This window comes from Sinocyclocheilus anshuiensis, unplaced genomic scaffold (assembly GCF_001515605.1).
Source record: "Sinocyclocheilus anshuiensis isolate Anshui unplaced genomic scaffold, SAMN03320099.WGS_v1.1 scaffold110, whole genome shotgun sequence".
NCBI classification, from domain to species: Eukaryota; Metazoa; Chordata; class Actinopteri; order Cypriniformes; family Cyprinidae; genus Sinocyclocheilus; species Sinocyclocheilus anshuiensis.
The window spans coordinates 1,504,204-1,527,653 of record NW_015544155.1 but is presented as its reverse complement, the minus strand read 5'-3'; the positions used below and the strand labels follow the sequence as shown (position 1 = coordinate 1,527,653).

Below are 23,450 nucleotides of genomic sequence, written 5' to 3'. Positions count from 1 at the left end.
TTCACAATTTGAGTTGAATTACTGAAATAAATGAACTTTTCCACGACATTCTAATTTATTGAGATGCACATGTAGATTCGTAGTAGTGAGTGGAAGTAGGCGGGTGCTGAGCCTGTGGCTGTTCTATATGCAAGCATCAATGTCTTAAATTTGATGCGAGCCGCAACCGGTAGTCAGTGCAAGGAGATAAAGAGAGGTGTACCATGGGCTCTTTTGGGCTTGTTGAAGATCAGTCATGCCGATGCATTCAGAATCATCTGTAGAGGTTTGATTGTGCTTGATTGAAGTCCAGCCAGAAGAGCATTGTAGTAGTCCAGCCTAGAAGTGACAAGGGCCTGGAAGAGAAGTTGTGCAGCATGCTCCGTTAGAAAGGGCGTCCAAGAACTGATCCCTGAGGAACCCCAGTGTCAAAAGCAGCAGATAGATCCAGCAGAATAAGAACTGATGATTTGGAATCAGCTTTTGCAATCCGCAAGGCTTCCTTGACTGACAGTAGCGCAGTCTCAGTTAAATGGCGACTCCTGAAACCTGACTTGTTAGTGTCGTTTGTTGTTCTGTGAAAGAAACAATGATATCTGGTTGAAAACAACTCTTTCGAGGGTTTTTGCTATGAATGGAAGGAGAGAGACAGGTCTGTAGTTGTCTATAAGAGTAGTGTTGAATGTAGATTTTTTTGAGCAGTGGGGTTTCCTGAGCCTACTTGAATGCAGTGGGGAAGGTGCCTGTGAGGAGGAATGAGTTGATGATGTGTGTGAGTGCTGGTAAGACTGTAGGAGAGATTGCTTGGAGAAGGTGTGAGGGGATTGGGTCTAGAGGGCATGTTGTAGGATGGCTGGAGAGGAGAAGTTTTGATACTTCTGCGTCAGTGAGGGGACAGAAGGAGAAGGTGGGAGTTTTACCAGTGGGTGTGGTTGGTTTGAGGTCCTGTGTGTGTGGGACTGAGAATTGACTACTAATTGTTCTAGTTTTGTCTGTGAAGAATGTGGTAAAATCATCAGCTGTTATAGAAGTGGTGGGAGGTGGTGGAGGGGAACAGAGGAGAGAATTGAATGTTTTGAAAAGATTACGTGTGTCTGGAGCACTGTTGATCTTGTTGTGGAAAAATGAAGATTTGGCAGTATGGGCTTCAGCAGAGAAAGATGAAATGAACCCTAATCCTAACCCTAACCCTGGGCTGGAGGTGAAAGGACAAATATCGTCTAGACAAGAGGTTAAAGTACAGTAGAGCAGTGTCAGTTGCTGCATTCACATCCAGATATGAGAAATGGGTAGGTGAGGGAAGAGAGGAGGATACAACGGAGGAAAGATGGGAGGGGGAAAGGGAGCGTAGGTTTCGTCTAAAAGTAACCGGTATATGGGTTGGTGGCACACAGGTAGCAAAATGTAGTTTAAATGTAATGAAGAAATGGTCAGAGATATGTAGGGGTTCTACCAAAATGTTGTCTGCAATACAACTGCGTGCGTAAATTAAGTCATGTTGGTTGCCTGATTTGTGCATGCTTGTAGTGGTAAGTTGTTTGAGATTAAATGAAGCAAGGAGTGAATGGAAGTCTGTAGCATAAGGCTTGTCCAGATGAATGTTGAAGTCGCCAAAGACTAAAAGTCTTGCAACCTTCTTGATTCCCGACTTTCTCCCTACATATATGCACATTAAAAACGTTCATCTCACAGAGGAAGAGAGAGAGGGAGAGATCTGAGGAATTCCAGCTAGCTGAAAGTAATGCTTTATTTATTCAAAAGTGGCGGAAAGCTTTTCTCTGCCATTAAAAAACGGCCAATAATTTTGTCCTTTTGGCAGAAGTCAAATATCAAGCTCTTAAATTCCTAAAACAAAACAACGCAGCTTGATCGTAAATTAAAAGGAGTCTTGAGGATTTAGTTGACCACATAATTGAGGTAATAATGAGATAAAAGAAGAAGCCTGGCTTTCAACACGGAGAACATTAACAGCTAATAAAAGCATGAAAGGGGTAAATTAGGCTGTAGAATGGGCCTAACGCCTGGTCCTATGTAGATTACTCTGTTTAGATATATCTCAACAGACAAACGGCTTTAAATCAATGCCATCTGAGAGCAGGGGCGACTTTTCCCGCAAAGTGATGTCAGAATAAGCTTCCCACTGACTTAGTCACAGAATAACAAGCACACTTGATACAAATATATAAACACTTCCCACATACATGTAGCACTTTAATGTCTATAGCGAGAAATGTGGGAATAATTGCATTCCAATTCCAAAATCCAATATATATATATATATATATATATATATATATATATATACACAGCATCCATACATAAGGTCTTTCAGTATTATCAGCAGCTTTCGCGCTGGCTCAATAGCTAATTACCCTCCTCCATCCCCAGCTCCTCCTCTCATCCAGTCAGGATTCGGCCTTCTGATTCCCTTTGAATCAGACTAATTTCTAAAATTTGTACATTAAATTATTGACCATTAATTATATCTGCAATACATTTATGTTGGTTCTGTTCCATTTACCCTAAGGGGGTTATCGCTGCTCTCCCTGCTCTCATCCATGTTAGGCTGCATGGATGCACAGGGAGTTCTTGCCCAGAACAGAAACATACCGCCAATCCAAACTGCTAATTGTCAATCATCTTTGACAATAGTGGTCCTGACAGAATTAGTTTCTTTAATCGCTGACTGTGTATTTGTCTTCAGTGAGCTTGATTTGATCAATATAATGTATATATTGTTACCGTGAAATAAAATCACTCATATCGAGATGTAAGATTTTGGCCATATCGCTCACCCCTGATATATATTTATATACATATATATATATATATAGAGAAAGAGAGAGAGAGAGACAGAGAGATACATTAATCACATTGAAATAACAGTTCTAGGTGAAACATCAAAAACAATTATAGTATTTTCCGATTAGCTAAGTATGCGTGCAAAAGCTACATATTCGTGTCTACTTTGCTAAGGTTGTTAACTTTTCGTGTTTAAATGTCAACCTCCCACATCCACACACATACACACAGCTGTTGCCCTGATGACTCAGTGAGAGTGCCCTTCTTAAATACTTAATATGTTTCAAATGTATTCGGTGTACGACAGCGAACTGAAATAAAAAGCAGTACATGCGTAAACAAATAACTGTGCGACACATGTTGGAGTCCTTGGTGTTGTTTGTGCCGTTGGTTTTGCCCAATGCTTTCAAGCGGTTACCAAACGAACAAGCGTCTCACACACACACAACATCTAACAAAGGTCTGTGAGATCAAACCACCGGCTGAGTTTGATCATCTACAGACAGAGATTTGTCACTTCACAGCGATGCTAACAAGCTAGTGTGGTGGTGGCATTATTAAATGAATCAAAAATGGTCACCATTTTTCACGACATATTTTAATAGGTGGATCAGCTTTTAATTAGCCAATCATCCCTGTGTTTGCAGGCAGACTTTGACATGTGTGGCCTTTGACAGTGTCAGGCTGTAATGGAAAGGTGGCCTGTTTTATATGCGTGTGGGTGTCTGTGTGTTAAAAACCTACCGGCAAGATGTTTGCCCATGTTCTCCAGTTCTTTGGAGAAAAGCGAGTCCTGGAGTTGCAGAGCACGTCTGGGCGTTTGGGGGCTCGTGCCTCTGATTGGCTTCACATCTGATGCCCAGACAGGGTGACGCTATAGCACACACATATACGCATTCACACACACAAGAAACAGAGTCGCATTAGCTTTGAATTTCTAAATGTAACTACATTTTTAAAATCATATAAACACAAACACAAGTGCATGATTATATATATATATATATATATATATATATACAGTATATATCAGCGTGTATGCACTAAAAAAATCACATGAATGGTGTTCTTTTTAACTTTCCATCCATCAAAGAATCCTGGAAAAAAGGGGTCAGAGTTTCAAGTCAAACCCCTTTAAAATGTGATTGTAATAAATTAATATTTACCAATATTGCATTGTTTTTTTTTATCAAATAAATGCAGCTTTTGTGATCGACAGACTGATACATGGGCAGAGAGACAGATGGATGGACGGATAAATGACAGACTGACAGACACACACACACACACACACACACATACACAAGCATTACCCAATACACTAACAAGATAAACAACAATGGAAGAATACATTACCCCAATAACCTAAAATACATACATATAAACAAAACCATATCTGTGATTCCGGCTTCCTGGCCCATAATGCACTATTAATTTAAACAGAGCAAAGTCAGGTAATTTCCATACTACAGATAGAGGACAAGCATACAAACACACACTCATTTTAACTCTGCAGAGAATCTCCAAACCCTTTAGACACACAGCCCTCAAAGCAACATTCATCCGGGAAGAAAACTCTTCCCTCACAAATGTTTTGACATTTCTCTATAGACAAGCATCTACATTTACAGTAACAACAAATAAATATGAATGACAGTTAACAGAAACAATTTCATAAACGATGAGTCTGCTGTTAAGAGATCCATGTCAGCGTTAATATTTGAGGATGATTCATTTCTGATTCCGCCTTACTGGCACAATTCGTTCTCTTGAGGTTTATTACTTCCACTTAGAACCGTCATTGACTATACAAACCCATAATAGATCTTAGATACTTGCAAACAGAAGCAATACTTGGGAAACGCAATGCTGTTTCCTTCAGCACGACTGTGGTTTACAGCGACATTTGTCTTTATTGATCGTGATGTGTGCGTGCGACGAGAATGAATCAAACTAGTTTCAACAAATCAGTTTCCTGTGAGCCGATCAGAGACAAGCTGTTTACCGGCTAAACAACACAGCTGTTTTACTTTTGCAATGAGAAATTGTGGATTAAGAACAAACCGACTGGTCCACCAAAGCTTGCAACCACTTTTAAAAGGGCTTACGTCCACTCAAAAGCATGGTTCCAATTGCTTCAGAAATTAAATGCAGACTGAGAATAAATACTGTATGAGACCACTCAACAACCGTTTGCATTTTAAGTACTCGCACTGTGCTTGTGTACCCATATTCAGAATCCTAGGCCAAGCCACTGGCGACCGATCCACCATTCACCTCAATCCTCACAGGAAAAGCAGAACACTTCACTCTCAAAGTCCATTAAACAGGCTAGTGAAGCTGCAGAGTTTCTCTTGCGCACATCATACACCATTATAATTGTTCAGAAAAGTCCAGTTCATTGGAAGCAGGTTCAAAAACCACAAGGGAAAGTCGAGGATTTACATTTGCCATCACGACTGGCCTATGTCTATTTACCGCACAGGGACAACATTGCCTTGGCTCAATGCCTGCTGTCGCATCTGCGTGTGCTGGCTCTTTACGGCCATGTTGGAGGCTGCAGGCTCAAGCCACAGTGATCTTTAGCAAGTACACAGAGCGTTGAGGCTTGTGTTCTGCCCACACTGACCTGCCACAAGGGAAGAGAGTCACAATAAAGAGCGGTGGCCCACCCCAGCACAAGGAAGCAAACACCACCGACCACATTGCATCAGTTCTTCTGGACTGGGCTGCTAAAACAAGTTGAAAGCTTCTTCCACTTTTCGTTTGCTGGATGTGAGAGATACAATTTATTGGCCATAAAACAGTAGGGGTATATCACTTCTCTTTCTTTTATGCTATTTCTTTGAGTTTAAAGTCTGACAAAGAAAGTTACTGATTTAATGCTTCTTAGTAGCAACTTTTAGATGTTTTTAGATTTTCAGTTTCCATTTTAATTACAGTTTAATTTGTGTTATTTTATTAGTTTATATATATATGACTGCCTCACAGGCTCAAGAGAGCAGAGTCCTTAATTCTCAGAGTGAGAGGAAAACTCACATGCTCAGGGGCACATGATGGGGGCTCCAGTAATGGGATACTCATAGGAGACCCTCAGTTGAGGGAAGCACCACCAACTCAACCATAAGGGCAGTCACATGATGGTGCCTCTGAGGTTGCAGCGCTATTCTGGGACCTTGATGACCAAGGAGGCTCCTAGAAGAAGCCTAACGACTCTGTGTCAGGGTTTTCCAGTGATGGAATGAACAGGGAGGCCCAACAAGACAGGCCTAGCATCCCGCTATCAAGGGAACCAGGATTCTGTACCAGAGACATACCCACAAGTAGCCCTCAGGAGCGCGAGGGGGGTAAGGTCAAGCTCCTGTCCCCAGGAGCAGAATCCTCAACTACACCTACTCATAAGTGAGGAGCATCAGCTTGACCTAGAGACGCAAGAGGATCCAGGAGGCTATACAAGCCCACAGCCTGGGCTAAAGAGAACCTAATTGGGTCTAGTCGACCACAGACCCCAAGAGGTCACCAGAGCGAGGGGAGAGAGGTCCCACATAGGGCCCTCATCTCCTGACTTTCGACAGGGGAGATGCACTGGGAGCCCTACTACCCTGTACTGAAAGCCCAAGATGTAAAATAGAAGCAGCCAAACACATCATTGGCCCAGCATAGGAGACTGTAGTACTGTAGTAAACATAAAAGTTACACTGTTTATTTTAAAAGGACTGCTGTAAAATCAGCATGCAGTGCCCAAACAAACATTTTTTGCGCATGTGAAGGATTTTACACGGATATTAGAATATGAGTGAAGTATAAAGCCATGTTTAGGCTACATAATGAATAATAGTTATGCAAACAAATGTTACAAATATGGCAAAAATGGAAACATTTGGATTCTTGTGGTATGAGACAGGCTCGTGAGCTCAATGTTGTTTCAGTTTTGCTTGAAATTTGTATGCTGTTTATAATGAATGTCACTATAGCCTAATTTGTTTTATTTTATAGTTGAATATATAATTTTATAACTACTTATTTTTCATTCTTGTTCTGTTCTGAATACCGTTCAATTTAAAATATTTGTTGTAGAGTGAGGGGAACTAAATAGGCTGTTTATATTTACGAGTATTTTAATATACATATAAATTACATAAATTAATGTAGCCTAATTGTTTGCAATTTGCATACGAATGTTTCATGAATCACACGTGAACTCTGTCGTAAGTTAATTTGTGCGCATGGATCTGCGCTCGTTTCTACGTTAGATTGATAAATGAAGCCCCAGGTCTTTCAGCAGATAAACCTGATAAGCTTGGAGCACCGCTATGGTATGCAGTGCAGCTGCAGCCTGACCTGCTGCTGCGTATGCCTTGCCATTCAAACGGTATGTTTCTTGAAGGGGTTTGAATGGCAAAGAGGGAGCCCTAAGAGAAGACGCGTCACCCACTGAGAGATAGCAATTTAGTGTCTCTTCAACAGGGAGCATCTTCTCATATCCATACTCACGCAGAGCACTAGCTGCTGGATCAGAGGATGTGAGAGACACATCCTCATCCAGCAGCTTACTCTCGTCTGCAGCTAAAGAGCATGAAAGCGAGAGTCCCTTTTTTAGCTCCTTAGCCAGGTCCATCTGAGAGCCCCACGATTTCCTTCTCCTCTGGTCCTCAGCAGTGGCGGATGCATAACACAAAGGTTTATTAAATTGACTTGAGTTGGCAGCATCCAAACCCTCATTATGTATGTTAACATGCACTGTGCCAAAATCAAAAGGGAAATGGACAATAGCAAATGTATTATCTGATTAAACTCTAAACCACAGAGCCCTACAGCATGACATACTGTGTGCACCTGGATTATACATGAATAAAACAACACGAACCCGCAGAGCTCACATAAACCACACGTAACCTGTTGAAAAGACTTTATTCAACCAGATCACAAAATTAATTGTTTATGATTTGTTAAGAAAGTAAAATATGTGAATCACATTGAAAAACATCCATCTAGACAGTGAGCATTGTATATTTGCTTCAGGCAGGTGTGTGACATTTTGGAGCGTGTTTTTCTGCATCTTGCCTGACATATATCTTTGTTCTAGAGGTCCACTGAATCATTTGTTAATGCTATCGCTATATTATGTTAGCTGGACAACATTTCAGAAATTTGTAACGAGTGAAAAACATGAACCAGATGGCTTGACGGAATATATGGGAGAGTCTGTCAGCTCCTCTGGCATATATCTTATAAATTGCCTGAATTACATTCAGTGTTTGAATTCAGGGAGAGCTGCAGGGTCCCAGACTCCCATAAGAGCTCAGGGACCCCCAACAGAAGAAGAAATTGTGGCCACCCGAGCTGTTTCACTCAAGAAAACTATAATACATAAACTATAATACAATGCTTAAGGGAATCTTCTTAATTTACTTAAGGGAATCAAATCTGACTACATAACATGAAGTTCTGAAAAGCATTTTACAGACAACACAGGATTCTCATTTTCACCTGTCAATAAAAGTAAAAATAAAAGTAATCTATGATTCTTCCTGAAGTAAGAGCAGATGTTATATAGTATAGACCACTACAAAAACAGATGCCAGATGACGTTTTTGCTTAAGACTGAATAGCTATAAGTAGTAATGGATGAGACAGGGGCCAAAAACACCAGAGCACATTACATGCTTCTGAAATGCTTTGTGAGAATCAGATTTGTTTAAGCAATTTGCTTCAATAGTCCACTGATTTCATGCTCAGGGTGTTTAATACAAGAAAAAAAAAATCTAATTGACAAAATATTTTGTTGCACATGCCGAACTATGTCATTTTTTCATAATTTTGCATAATTAGTGCAGTCAGATCCAAACGTCTGATAACCTCTAGTGAAAATACTTTTTTAATGAAATGAATGAAAATATGAATTTTGTAACTTCTTAATATCTGATTTCTCCCCCTTTTGCTGGCATCTTTGTTTCTTTATTTCAACATTTTCAAATATTTTTTCTAATTATTTTCAGGTTTAAATTACACTTTTGAATCCCAGATCTTCAAAGTGGATTCAGACTTTTGGACCTCACTGTATATTAGAGGTATAATCAGGCATGGAGGTAAATTCAGTCTGTAGTAGAGGACTGAAGCAACAAATCCAGAACTTGAAACGTGGAACGGACGATTTTTCCTCCTGCAATATATAACGAAATAGACATCATCTGTGTCAAGAACAACTAAATTTTTCCACGTTATAAATGAGCAGGCCTAATCAGAAAGATCAGTAAGGCCAATGCACAGGCATGACCAAACTTTACCGTTTTAGCTCACACAGTCAAAGCAAGCTCTCCTCAAGGCTGTTTTTTAATATCACCCCAGTACTAAGACAATCAAGACCGGAAACCACATGAGAGAGACCCATTAATGCGCGATGGCTTATATTACGAAGGTGGCCAATATTAATAGAAAAGGTTGAAGCTGAAATATTCTCATCTGCTAAGGTGGGAGGCTGTCACAACAAAAGTGAAGCACATAGGGAAAAAAACACATATCCTCATTTTCTAGCCCTAAATAAACAAATATTTCAGTAATACGGACATGAACTTAATTATCATACACAGAAAAAAAAAAAACTCCCTTCGCAGTCAGTTTAATAATGAAACATCTAGGCCAGACTCGAGGTTCAACAAGAGGTTCAATTCAGCTATACCATCTGATTCTCATTTTATGAAAACAAAACTGATTTCATTTAAAAACGGCTGATTAGAGAACTTCAGAATTATAGCCCAAATTGACCGGAAAAGGGTAGAATGAATAATTAGTTCTAAAATATTTTCTGACATTTTCTGACTTCCTACTTTCTGCAGTAGAACTACTTAACAGTGTGGTCAATTTAGCACATTAATTCACTGTTACTAATAATAAAAAATAAAAAAAATAAAAAATACACAAGGCAATAAATAAATAAATAAAGCATGCCCAACTTAAGCAGAATTAACCAGTTCTATAATAATATAATGCTTTTGAAATATTTTTATTTGGAGACATTATTTTGGTATTGTAATTAGTTGGCATAGCATAATTTTTTTTAACCAACTCAAAATTGAAATAAATAAATAAATGCACTACTTAAAATATAACATACATAATATATAATTATAATAACATATGAAAATATATGTTTTTGTAATTGTAATTATTTTAATAATAATATAAAATATTTGTATTTGAATTAATTGGCCTGTTTAATATATGAATGTTGTATTATTTTGTTTAACAGCAAAAAAACATTCAGTTATATGGTACATTTAATTCTTTGTATAAAAGTGTTAAAATAAAATAATATAATATAATTGTCACGAGAGCCTACTGTGCTGGAGTGAGGAGACGCGGAGATTCAACGAAGAACAGTCTTTAATGAAAGCAAAACACACGTAGCACTGGGGATAGATGTTTTAGGCAGGACGCAGGACGCAGGACTCAGGTAAACACAGGGCTTAAATAGGGAACTAAAAGAGGGAATAAATGGGACACAGCTGGAGTCAAATAAGGGCATAATCAAACATGATTAACACAAGGGAGAAACTAGGTCATGGAGCATGTGGGGGAGGAAAACAAACACAAGCATGGGCGTGACATTACTCCCCTCTCCCGGAAGGCGCATCCCGCGCCGTAACAATTCCACCGGGGAGGGGGGGCGGGTGCGTCCTCGGATCGTTTCGTGTCTTTACACATCAATGTATCGTCACGAGCCGCAGGGTTTAATTTGGTTTTGTTCATGTATGGTTTTTTTTTTACTCTCAAAGCCGTGATTCCCATTCACGTCCATTATAAGACTGACAGACTGCAACGGTTTGAGTTAAAAATCTTCGTTTGTGTTCTACTGAAGAAACAAAGTCACCTACATCTTGGATGCCCTGGGGGTAAGCAGATAAACATCAAATTTTCATTTTTGGGTGAACTATCCCTTTAAGTTTATTGATTTGTTTATGTTAAAACAATGTAATCTAGATGGATGGAAAATTGTTATGCAATTGAATTACATAAAATGTAAATTTAGACCGAAACATTTTTTGAGTGTATAAACAGATTATAAAAATTAGTAAGAAAAAGTAAAAAAAAAAAAAAACAGTAGAATGGATGTAAAAAAATACAGGATGTTCAAAGGCCAACAAGCAAACTGAAGTCTCCCAGGATGTTCTATGCAATCTGGACCCCATAAGCAGCTCTGCCCATCCTGATCATCATTTATAGGCTAAAAACATGAGTTACAGCCAGGAGGAGACCAGCACAGATAGAGCGCCCATGACTATTGTTGTCCCAAGAAGTGACTCAGCTCATAAAAGTATTACGTTTTGTTTTCCGTGCCATTCTGGGCGGCAAGATGGGAGAACCCCTGAGGACCAGTTAAAGTAATAAGCTATTAGGAAGACAAATCGCATTTGCCTTTCAAATAGAGCCCAAAATAAGCAATTAACCAGAAAACAACCACATTAAGCTTTAAAAAGCAGCAGTAGGTGATCTGATCTTTTCACACACGCCGCTCCATGTGGGAAACATTAGCCGTCTCGCTCTTAGTTCACTGGCACGGTTTAATCTATAGACGATGGGGCCTCCTTTCACACTTTCTCTGTCTCTCTCTTTCTTTTTTTCCCTTTCAGAAAGAGAGACAGGTCTTAAAAATGCATGCCAAAGTAAAGAGCACGTTTCTGTGTGAATGAGAAAGCAGACCTAAGTGCGTGTGAGGCCCTATGCGGTGTTCGAACAGCATTGTTTACTCTGTGGTACGGTTTCTCAGGGTAGTCACAGCTCCTTGGGTGTCCCCACTGGGCGACGAAGAAGAAGCCTCACACGCCTCGTGTTGCCACTCTGTTTGGAGCTCTCAGCCCATAAGCTCCACACACGACTCAGCCAGCGATTCCTAAAGAGGATTTTTCCAACACTTTTCCTCTGTAATTATAGCTGCACTCTCTGTTATGCTGCTGATAGAAAAATAACCACTTCATGATGGGTTATAGGGAGTTCGGGGTTGCTGTAGTGACAGAAACCTGTATACAGTTAAATTCCCATGAGATTTTGAGAGTCAGACTCTGAATGCAAGGAGATGGGTTGTTCACATAGGTCTGAACGGTTTTTAATTGTTTTTCTATGGCTGCGTTCCTACATGATAAGAACACAGTCATCAGTCCAGTTGTAGAGTACTTTTTCCAAACTCCTCACACAGCGAGCACAACAGCAGTCTATGTGGGTTAAACTGTATACCATGTTCCTTTGCTTTGGCACAAAATATATTCAGTGAATACATTTTTCAAATTACATGAATTCTTTTCTCACACAGACACAGCCACCACCAACATTCAATGTATCTACAGGCCAATTTGGACATTTTCATACTCTTTTCAAAACTGTTAAACTTAAGTTCAAAACCTACTATAAAACACAACTGAATAAGAGAGGAATTTGCTACAGTTCTACAGTAATACTATACTGTAATATAATCCAAATGTAAAAAATGAAATGTTACTACAGTTTTCTTAAACACTAGGACACATTTCTCAATACTAAAGTCACTTTTTCAAAACTCTTTACACAGTTCTCCTAACCATCTTTCAACTTGACACAGCCGTTCATTTCACATTCAAAATGCACTAAAACTACCAAAACACTTCCTTAATGTCTCAAATCAAGTAATTCTTACATAACACTAGCAAAGGTTTTCACCAAACAAACACACTTTATCACTCATAACACAACAACCTAAAAAACACTAACAACAGGTAGCATTATACGTTTTGTTTTGTAAAAATGTCTTTACAAAACAAAAATTATACTCTCTACTGTTTATAATTCACTGCAGTATATGTTACATGGTTCATGTTTACATTACAGTACAAAATTATTCCTAAGTTTTCCCCTTTTGTATAGATGAAAATGAAAGTGAAAGACTAACACTTGTGAAGATGTTCAGCTACATGCAACTGCTTAGATAGTATTTGATTTTTTACATTCAGAATATTTTTCTATATGACATTACTTCATACATTATGTTGCAAATTTCTCTTACAGTATTAATTTTTGTACTATGCTAGGTTTTGAACTTAAGTTGAACAGTTTTGAAAACAGTATGTAAACATGGGCAAATTGGCTTGTGTCGAAGTGATAAAAGAATTCATGTAATTTGACAGATGTTGTCAATGAATGCATTTTGTGCCAAAGCAATGATAAATAATTCACAGTTTAGCCTACATAGACTGATGTTGTGCTCGCTGTGTGAAGAGTTTTGAAAAATTGACCTAACTGTAAAACAATTACATGTAGCTGAACACCTACACAGGTGTTAGTATTTCAATTTCATTATCATCTATTCAAAAGGGTACAAAAATAATGCTTTTGTACAGTAATGTAAACATGTATCATGTAACATACACTGCAGTGAATTCTAAACCGTTTTTTTACAGAAGAAAACACTGTATAATGCTACCTATTTTTAGTGTTTTTTGATCATTGTTTTATATGTGACAAAGTGTGTTTATTGGTTAACAACCTTTGCTAGTGTAAGGAAGAATGAGTTGAGGCATGTGTGAAGTGCTTTGGTAGTTTTAGTCCATTTTGGATGTGAAATGTATTGCTTTGCCGAGCTGTTTAGGAGAACTGTGTGAAGAGTTTTGAAAAACTGACCTAAGTATTGAAAAATGTGTCAGCAATTGTAAAAACTGTAAATACCAACAGCTGTGTGCATATCAGAACTGAATTGAATTTTAAATTCCAATTTGAAATCTTCAATTTGAATTTTAACTCCGGTAGCTAACAGGGTGCAGAATTGCAATAAAAATTTGAATGTAAGAATATTGAATTCAATTATCTGGAAGAAAGAAACTAATTTTAACTAGAAATGTGTTGGCTTATTAACAGAAAAGCCCTGGAGTTTAGATAGAACAACAGACAGAACAGTAGAATGAAAGGTAGAATGACAGACAGACAGACTGAAAGAACTATATTTACAACAAACAGACAGGCAGAAAGACAGAGAGAAAGAAAGAAAGAAAGAAAGAAAGAAAGAAAGAAAGAAAGAAAGAAAGAAAGAAAGAAAGAAAGAAAGAACAACAGACAGACAGAAAGACCAATATAACAATAAATAGACAGACAGAAAGAAAGATAGATATAATGACAGACAGACACACAGACTGAAAGAACTATATTTAGAACAAACAGACAGGCAGAAAGACAGAGAGACGAAAGAAAGAAAGAAAGAAAGAAAGAAAGAAAGAAAGAAAGAAAGAAAGAAAGACCAATATAACAAATAAATAGATAGACAGACAGAAAGAAAGATAGATATAATGACAGACAGACAGATGATACTGTAGATATGGATGGATGGATGGATGGATAGATAGATAGATAGATAGATAGATAGATAGATAGATAGATAGATAGATAGAATGACAGACAAAAAGATAGATGTAACAACAGAAAGACTCGCCCCTTGCTTTCTGTTCAGCTGTCTTTGAACACAAGAACACGTTCTGTGTGAACAGCTCCAGACTCCTGTTATTATGTTCTGTGTTGGAAGACTGTTCTGGTCTCTGGTGGCTGTTGCTGACAGATTTGATGGAATGGGGGATTTCTACAACACAGGTGTCGTCATTGGCCTCTCTCTCGAATGTAAACAAACACTTTTCCATTAACAACATGATACTGTGAGAAGGACGCAAGTGTTGCGTGCTTCCTCACCAGGTAAACAGCCAAGACTGTGTTCATCCAAAACCTGAACCTATTTAACAGCCCTTTAATCAAACACAATGTACCTTTTTCACATGATAAGCTCTTATTCATTGTTTGGCTAGGTAAGCGTCCCCTCTAGCTTGACAAGCATGGAGACAAATAGTCAAGTCACGCTGAGGACGGTCCTCCCTGGAGAACGATGTAAGTGATTTTAACTGTCCCTCTGACAGCGTTCACAATGGAGATGATGCTGTAGACCAGGGGTGCCCAAACTCGGTCCTGGAGGGCCGGTGTCCTGCAGAGTTTAGCTCCAACTTGCCTCAACACGCCTGCCTTCAAGTTTCTAGTATGCCTAGTAAGAGCTTGATTAGCTGAGTTTTAGGTATGCCTAGTAAGACATTGATTAGTTGGTTCAGGTGTGTTTAATTGGGGTTGGAGCTAAAGTCTGCAGGACACCGGCCCTCCAGGACCGAGGTTGGGCACCCCTGCTGTAGACATTAATGACTCAGGGAAAGTGATATAACGAACAGTTTTGCTGGGTGAGGATCACCTACCTGCCCTGTCACCTGAGAGGCTGTCTGCAGATCTTCTGCTGCTGTCAGGGTTTCTGTCACCGCGGGTAATGGACCTGATCCAGAAGAAAAAAAAAGAAAACAAAAACAACACAATAAAGCCTTTACCACACACACACTCACAATACGCTCCCACACTCGGTACCAAAGGGCCCCTCAAGAGACAATAGATAGATTAAATTTCTCCTCGGTTAGAGTGAGTGAATCTCAAACAAAAAACTAATTTTTAACAGGCTGCCCCTTTCAGCAGACTCCATAACATGATACATAAATCTACTCTTTTTGGATATGATATGTGATTTAAAGAGAGAAAAGCAGGGTGGGACGTCTATGGACCTGCTTGGGAGGTACTTACAGGGCTATGTGTCGAGAGGGGCCCAAAAAAGTCCTTTACTGAGTTTAATAAGAAAAAAAAAAGTAAATATATAAATAGTGAATTTAAAATTTAAAAATTAAACAAATATAATGGAAAATGACCATTCTTAAAAATGCAAAAAATCACAATGTTTGTTGTTTCTTAATGTTTTTTTTGGAAGAAGTCTCCAATGCTCAAGCTGCATTTATTTAACCAAAAATACAGTAACAGTGAAATATTATTACAAATTAAAATAACTATTTTTTTGCCCAATGATTTCTTCCTTATGTTGCGCTGCCTAATATGTTTTGGGAAACCACCGTCATACACTACCATTCACAAGTTTGGAGTAAGTATGAGTTAAAAAAAGAAAGAAATTAATACTTTTATTCAGTAAGGCTGCAATAAATTGATCAAAAGTGACAGTAAAGTATCATGTTACAAAAGATTTCTATTTCAAATAAATGGTATTCATTTAACTTTCTATTCCTCAAAGAATCCAACCATTTTTAGGATTATATTTTATTAAAATAGAAAACCATTCTAAATTTTTAAATTGTAATAATATTCCACAATATTACTGTTTTTACTGTATTTTTTAAATACAGCTTGTGTGAGACTTATTTAAAAAAAAAAAGAAAGAAAGAAAACAAAGAAGAAAAAACATAATATTCCAAACGTTGTGTATATATAAAGTTAGTGCAATATATTTGAATAGGATAGGACTCGCCTTTTGTGTGACCCATAAATAAATGCTGTCCCACAGCCCAATTAATTTCAGTAATGACTGTAGGTACGTACAAGGTATTTCTGGCACAGCTTGCTCTGGGACATGGGGTGTTGGTTCCTCTTCAGGCCTTGCAGTTAGACTGTCCCCTTGAAGCCTAAAAAAAATACAAAAATTGAGCATTACAGGTTTTAATTTCAAATAAGTGGCTTGCATTTCTCCCCACAGTTATGATAGCTGTGGACGATAACAGCGAAAATACTATCATGTTCTCCTTTCAGAGCGAACTCTCTGCTGAGGCTATGAAAGAACTCTGTGTAATGGATCAGTATCGAATAAAATCTCTATTTTTACCTTGTGTCTTTGCTGGATGAGAACAAGTGGAGACAGTGAGTCTCTATTCATAAAAGGTGATGAGACCGTGCCAAAGCAGTCTATTTGTCTTATCACTATCAGGGGAGGATGAGGATATGGGCAGGCTGGAATGTAGACAGAGCGTAACATAGGGGAACGCTTAAGACCTGACAACAATCTACTAATCACCAAACTGTGCAGCTGTCTCAAACACCCATCATTTATGATGTCCTATCTCAGAGGATGCTGGGATTAGAAACTTGTCTAAAGAGGGCTTGTTCTTAAAGGAACAGTTCATCCAAAAATATTATCATCATTTACTCATCCTCAAAAGCAGAATTTGATGCTGCGCTTTATTTCAGTGGGGAAGAGGACTTTGATTTTAGTCTGTTCCTTACAACTGTCTTATGTTTTTAATGGGCTTTTTGTGATTTTTGGAGCTTTATAGCATGAACATAATGTCTAACATCTCCTTTTGTGGTCTAGGAAAACAAGAAAGGCAATTTTTGGGTAAAGTATCCATCTTACTGTATATACTACCATGATCCTTAAAGGAACAGTTCACTCAAAAATGAAAATTTAGTGAAAATATACTCATTCTCAGGCCATCTAAAATGGAGATGAATTTGTTTCTTAACCAGAACATATTTGAAGAAAGTTAGCACTTGCTCACCAATGGATCCTCTGCAGTGAATGGGTGCCGTCAGAATGAGAGTCGTACAGCTGATAAAAACATCACAATAATCCACAAGTAATTCACACAACTTCAGTCCATCAGTTAATGTTTTGTGAAGCAAAAAGCTGTATGTAATAAACAAATCCATCAAGACATTTTTAACTTTAAACCACTGCTCAAATCCTCTATCCATAATATTGCTTTCTCCAGTTCTTGCCTGAATGAGGAGAGAAATATGCACAGATCAAGCCCCATTTATAAGTGAAAACAGTCCAAATAGTTCTAAACAAATATGATGGATTTTGATGTGAGTGGACAGCAGATGGACTTTTGACTTTTCACTGGAGGAACAGTTTTAATGGATTATGGACTGGTATTTTGGCCAGATGTGATGGTTTAAATTCTGATGTATAAGTTTTTACAAATATGCAGCTTTTTGCTTTACAATATGTTTACTGATGGACTGGAGTGGTGTGGATTACTTGGGGATTATTGTGATGTTTTTTTTTTATCAGCTGTTTGGACTTTCATTCTGACGGCACCCATTTACTGCAGAGGTGAGCAAGTGATAATGCTAAATTTTTCCAAATCTGTTCTGATGAAGAAACAACTAATCTACATCTTGGAGTAAATGTTCAGCAAATTTTTATATTTGGGTGAACTATTCATTTAAGGCAGTGAAAATCAGTATATTAAAAAAAAAAAAAAGAAAGATAGTGTGGCCAGGATCATACCAGGTGATTTAAGTAGGCACATCCGATTAAAACCTTCTCACACATTTCTTAGAGGACTGGAAAATGAAGACCTACAGCAGTGTAATTGTCATACCTTATTCTTCAACAATGTCGTATTCTCAAACTGTTATTTTGGAGCTTTTTCACTTCAGAACTGTAAATCACCAAATGCTACTTAGAAAATGATAGGCTTGATTCATTTCACATTTCTCAGCATTGCCATTGCATGCCTTTTCCCGTAAGCAATCAGGGCAGCTAATATGCATGTTCACAAAAGAAAACAACTCCTCTTTTTACCGCTTTACCTGTCTTGCTGTTTCACTGCAGCTTAGCAACTTTATTTTTCTCTCTGTCTATCCATATATCAAATCCACCTACGACTTTCTCCCTCATTCTCTCTCATACATACTGAAGCCACTGAGAAAAAACAGATCTGGTCTAGCCCACCATTTGAGGCAGTTCCTTGTCTTACAGCATATTTTTTTGAGTGAGTAATTAAAATAATGATGGTGAATGACTCATACAGCTGTGCTTGATCGGGTCAGTCCTCAATTATAGCAGACAGAAGTCGAATCTTGGATGCGTTTGGCAGCTGTGGCCCAGTTTTGCTATAAAAGGCTACTCTGCATCCTATAAATATCACAATTATAACATATTGCCTTTTATAGTACCTACTCCTGTCCTGGAATGGATCAGATGCACTTTTTTGTTCATGTACCCCATACATAATATTGACGTTTCATATCTGTAGCCAATTTAAGGAGCAGATGAAAACGGAGAGCGATTGTGCTACATCCAGATGAGCTGTTTTCTAAGCATGTGTGGCTGTAGTCTACCACCTCATCCATCACATGAAGAGACACCAGCAGATAAGGAATAAATCCCATGACCTTTTCCTACAGTGGTGAATTATGGGTCAGCAGATCCCTGCAGAAGATTTTATAAGACTAAGAACACACAAGTTCACATTTCATAATCAGTTTAAGCTTCACTGTGACTGACTGCAATAAACCCTGTGAGAAAACTTTTGAGAATATATAAATAAAATATGAATAATTAGAAAAAAATGATTTGTTGCATTCACTATTTAGTTCTATTTATTTTATTGCATTTTATTTTTAATGCATTGCATTAATAAAACTTAGACTGCAAATGAAAACGAGGCTGTGAGAGAAACATTTATAGGTTATTCTAAATGAACTAGTTTTTTTTTTTTTTGGTCAATTGGAATTTTGATGTACATTACCTTTTTTTCATTGAAATTAATACTTTTATTCAGCAAGAACACATTAATTTACCCAAAAGTGACAGTACACAACAAGACATTTATAATGCTACAAACTATTTATATTTCAAATAAATACTTGTATTTTTCTATTCATAAAAGAATCCTGAAAAATTGCATTGCGGTTCTCACAAAAATATTAATCAGCTGTTTTCAACATAAATAATATTAAATGTTTCTTGAGCAGCAAATCAGCGTATTAGAATGATTTCTGAAGGATCATGTGACACTGAAGACATGAAATTTTAGCTTTGCATTGCCAGAAATGAATTTTAAACATATATTAAAATAGAAAATTGTATTTTAAATTGTAATAATATTTCACAATATTGTTTTTACTGTATAAAATAAATACTGTATTTCAACAAATGCAGCCTTGGTGAACATAAGATACTTCTTTTAAAATGGTAGTGTTTTAGTATTTTCTTAATTTAGAATAAAACTGGCGTTCAGTTCCCTTTCAGTCAGTCACGTTCGACGTTACGTCAGTCGTGACTGACGAATTGGGATCTCTCGGTCCACCTCGGTGCTGGACAAGGATGCTCCGGTCTTGCGTGCGGAGATCGCGGTCCTGCTGGCGAAGGACGCGATACAGGCGCGTGGCGAAACACGCACGCCAACTGTCATTGGCTTGTTTAGTTAACACTCGAAGGTGATTGGGCTCTCGGGTGAGATCCCAATTCGTCAGTCACGACTGACGTAACGTCTCCGTTCCCTCCTTCAGGGAACGAGGGTTACACAAGTAACCTAGACGATTTTTGCCCACATAGACACCACCAATAAATCAGTGAATCCACTGAATGGACTTAACGGGCTTAAGTATAATATTACAAGTTTTGAAAGTGTCTAACATTTGGACTTTCCGGACTGCTAAGTACTGTGTTCTTCACTCATTGACCACTTGAGATAACAAATGTCCAGATAAAAGGATTCCTATGTCTGAGCCTTAGAAAATGTGACAAATGCTGCCTGAGTCCTCCAAGTAGCCACATGCCCAGACAAAGAAAAGAGAAGAAAAAACAGAGAGAGATGGGCATCACTTTCCTCACATTATATGGCTGCTGCTGTTTGGCAAGTCTATATGGCACTGAAGAGCTTCCAGGTGTACAAACAGACAAGGTCAGTTAGAGAATCACTTGGACTGATTCAATCCGATTCATGAATGAATTATTCAAATGAACTGTTCAGGTTTCAGATTCAAAAGAACGGTGTGCTCATGAATCGGACATCACTGATGAAAAAAGATCAATGCAAGAAACCCAAGCTCTGATCCAAATATGTAACCGGGGTGGGCCGTATCCACAATCCTGCGCATTTAACCTGTGATATAAACAAATGAACTTCCACATCAATGTGATAAACAGTGCACAAACAAATGGTGATTGAGTGATAAACGTGCGAAGATGTGTTTAGCATCTCGTAGACTGTGAAGAATGTCTAAAGTATCTGTGGTGAATCTGATATGGGGTAGAAATGAAAAGCAAAAAAGAAAGAGATAAACAAAACAAATGCAGGGGGATGTAGGAGTGTGGCAGCCATCTAACCCAGCAGATTGTTTCTTATCAGAGCCTGGCATCGGACATGAGCACTGAGTCACCCTATCAAAGCCAACAGTGTGAAATGTGATCATATTGCCCAGCCACAAACTACACAACAGGAAATAAAAACTGAAAACAAGTGACAATGAAGATTATCTGTTTGTGGGTCTTATGAATGTAATCAGATTTCTAGAATGCTTTTAAGATATGTATGCTTTCTCTCATCCATAGATGGGTGTTTCTTCAACCTTTGACACTTTTCTGTCCCGGGGTAATATTTTATCTAAAATAACAGAATCGTTTTGTTGTTGTTGTTATATGAATGTCACATTAAAACAGTCTTGGACCATTTTAAGGTTTTTCCTTTATTTCTGCTACTTTTTACATGCCTTTTTATACTTTTTATACAACTGTAAATAATATAAATATAAAATAATTATTACATGTTTAAAAATATGATTATCTAAACACCATTTCAATAATTTTATTGTGTGGAAATTATTTATATACACTAACATTTAAAAGTTTGAGGTCAGAAGGTCTTTTTTTTCCCAGCAAAGATGCATTAAATCATGTATCCCTGAAGACTGGAGTAATGGCTGCTGAAAATTCATCTTTGCCTTCATAGGAATAAATACATATTTTTACATATATTAAAATAGAAAACAGTTCTTCTAAATTGTAATAACATCTTTTGTTAAAAAAAAAAAAAAAAAACCTTACCAACCCCAAACTTTTGAAGGTCGTGTGCATAAAGTTTAATGAAGTTTTATTCAAAGTTATTGTACTTTTAAGGCAAAATCTATGTCAGTAAAGAGCTCAAGATGAATTATAAGACACAATGTGTGAATACAAAATATGCTAAATATGTTATTTAAACATAATATATTTTTTGTTATATTTTTTAAATATTATTTATATTTCCAGTCAAGGTGTCAAATTATGCAAAAAGTGAGAAAATATTATTTAACTGTGTATTACGAATTCATAAAATTGTAGCTGTGAAACTAACCTTAGCAAGACAAAGGAGTCAGCCATTTTATTCCAAAAACAAGGATGTCCATTCCACAATTGTCATTTCTGAAACAGAATGCTAATTAAAATGTTTTGGAAATGACAGTGTGGTGGAAATGTTCATGACTTTCAGAAAAAAAAAAAAATTACAGAATTCTTCTGTCGCAGTTAGTCAGTGTTAATGGACAAATGAATTCAACTAGTGAGAGTATGAAAAGTGTGCTTTAAGAGAGTGATTTTCTAAAAATTCAAAGGTGCTAAAAGTGCCCATAGTCGAAGAAACACCCGGATGCATAGTCTTAAGATAACTGCACACGTCATAGTCACCTCAGTTAGATGAATATTGTGCATTACTCGGCATGTACTGTATTCATTCACCTTTAGCTCTCAGAGTTTTAACTCTAGATTGCTGGAATGCTGCGTGTGGCCATCATATCCGGTTGAAAGGGGTTCGGTTGCGACCTCTCAGCAAACAGAGGTCAGGATACATGACTCGTGACTTGACTAAGATATATGACAGTGCATTCTAGTGTGGACATAATGATGACATTCTTCACATTGTGTGTACCACTTGACTTGTTGAATGGAGGTTTGCAGGGGTGACAATGCTCACGGGCTGAGGGGTGGCTCTAGTGGAGTGGTGAAGTCATTGAGTAGAGAGCTGTTGGTAAATATTGAGCTGTGTAAATATTTACCTTGCACACCTTGAGCAGATGTTGAGAGTAACTTTTGCCTGGGGCTCTGAACAGTAGGAGCTGCGGCCCTGGCTGAACTTACTGCCAGACGGCAACAGGCCAGTGACCCCCTCCATTCGCAGGTCATCCAGATCCTCTGAGAGAGAGACAAAGAGACAGCGAAAGAAAGACGGATCAAAATCTGTTAATGATTTTAACCCTCAGGTTATGATCAGACTGAATTTACTGCCTTTGTTTGGAGTCACAAAGATCCTTATGAGGTATGCGTAAAAATAATAATAATACATTTAAACATTTTGCATTTTTACAACAATATTAATCACATTTTTATATTATTTATATTATTTTTATAATTCAATGTTATTTTAATCATCATAATCATCATTAAAATAACACTAAAATAAAATGATTTAATGATTTAATTTGTCTTTATAATAAAAATAACAACAATTATTACTATTAATTAATTATTACTATTGTTGTTGTTGTTATTATCATGATTATAGTTTATATAATTTCTTTCTAACGACAATAACAATGATAATAATAATAATTATTGTTATAAGACAAATGTATTATTATAAATGTATTATTATACATTTATTATTATTATATATCAGAAAATTTCAACTGAATTAGAAAATTCACAGAATTTATTCATGTTTTAAACATTGAGTTCTCTGACATTTTTCTCTCTCTTTTTTGTGACATAAGTCTTGAAGCATCAACCTTATATTTCAATATGAAGCATGCATTTTTTAAATATTAAGAGGTTACACTGACTGCAAACAGAACTGGGTTAACTCAAGAGACTTTAACCATGTTTATCTTTCTATTCAATTCTATTCTATTCTATAATAAAAAATAAAATCAAATTAAATTAAATATTAAATTAAATTAAATTAAATTAAATTAAATAAATAAATAAACAAATAAAAATAAATAAAATAAATAAATGTTTATTTCGCATCAAACACAAGACAACTTTAAGCAAATAGTGTATAAATCGTATCTAAATGAATTCTATT

At 37.2% G+C, this 23,450-nt stretch overlaps 1 protein-coding gene across 1 annotated transcript in view; it reads right to left on the bottom strand.

Moving 5' to 3' along the window:
* LOC107695418 (uncharacterized protein C8orf34 homolog) overlaps positions 1–23,450 on the bottom strand; it is a 92,014-nt gene that overhangs the window by 10,187 nt on the left and 58,377 nt on the right. The window contains exons 8-11 of the mRNA XM_016495317.1: positions 22,423–22,558; positions 16,201–16,283; positions 15,027–15,100; positions 3,526–3,655 (exon numbers count right to left, since the gene is read on the bottom strand). Coding sequence (XP_016350803.1) covers positions 3,526–3,655; positions 15,027–15,100; positions 16,201–16,283; positions 22,423–22,558 — 423 coding nt within the window. The remainder of the gene's footprint in view (positions 1–3,525; positions 3,656–15,026; positions 15,101–16,200; positions 16,284–22,422; positions 22,559–23,450) is intronic.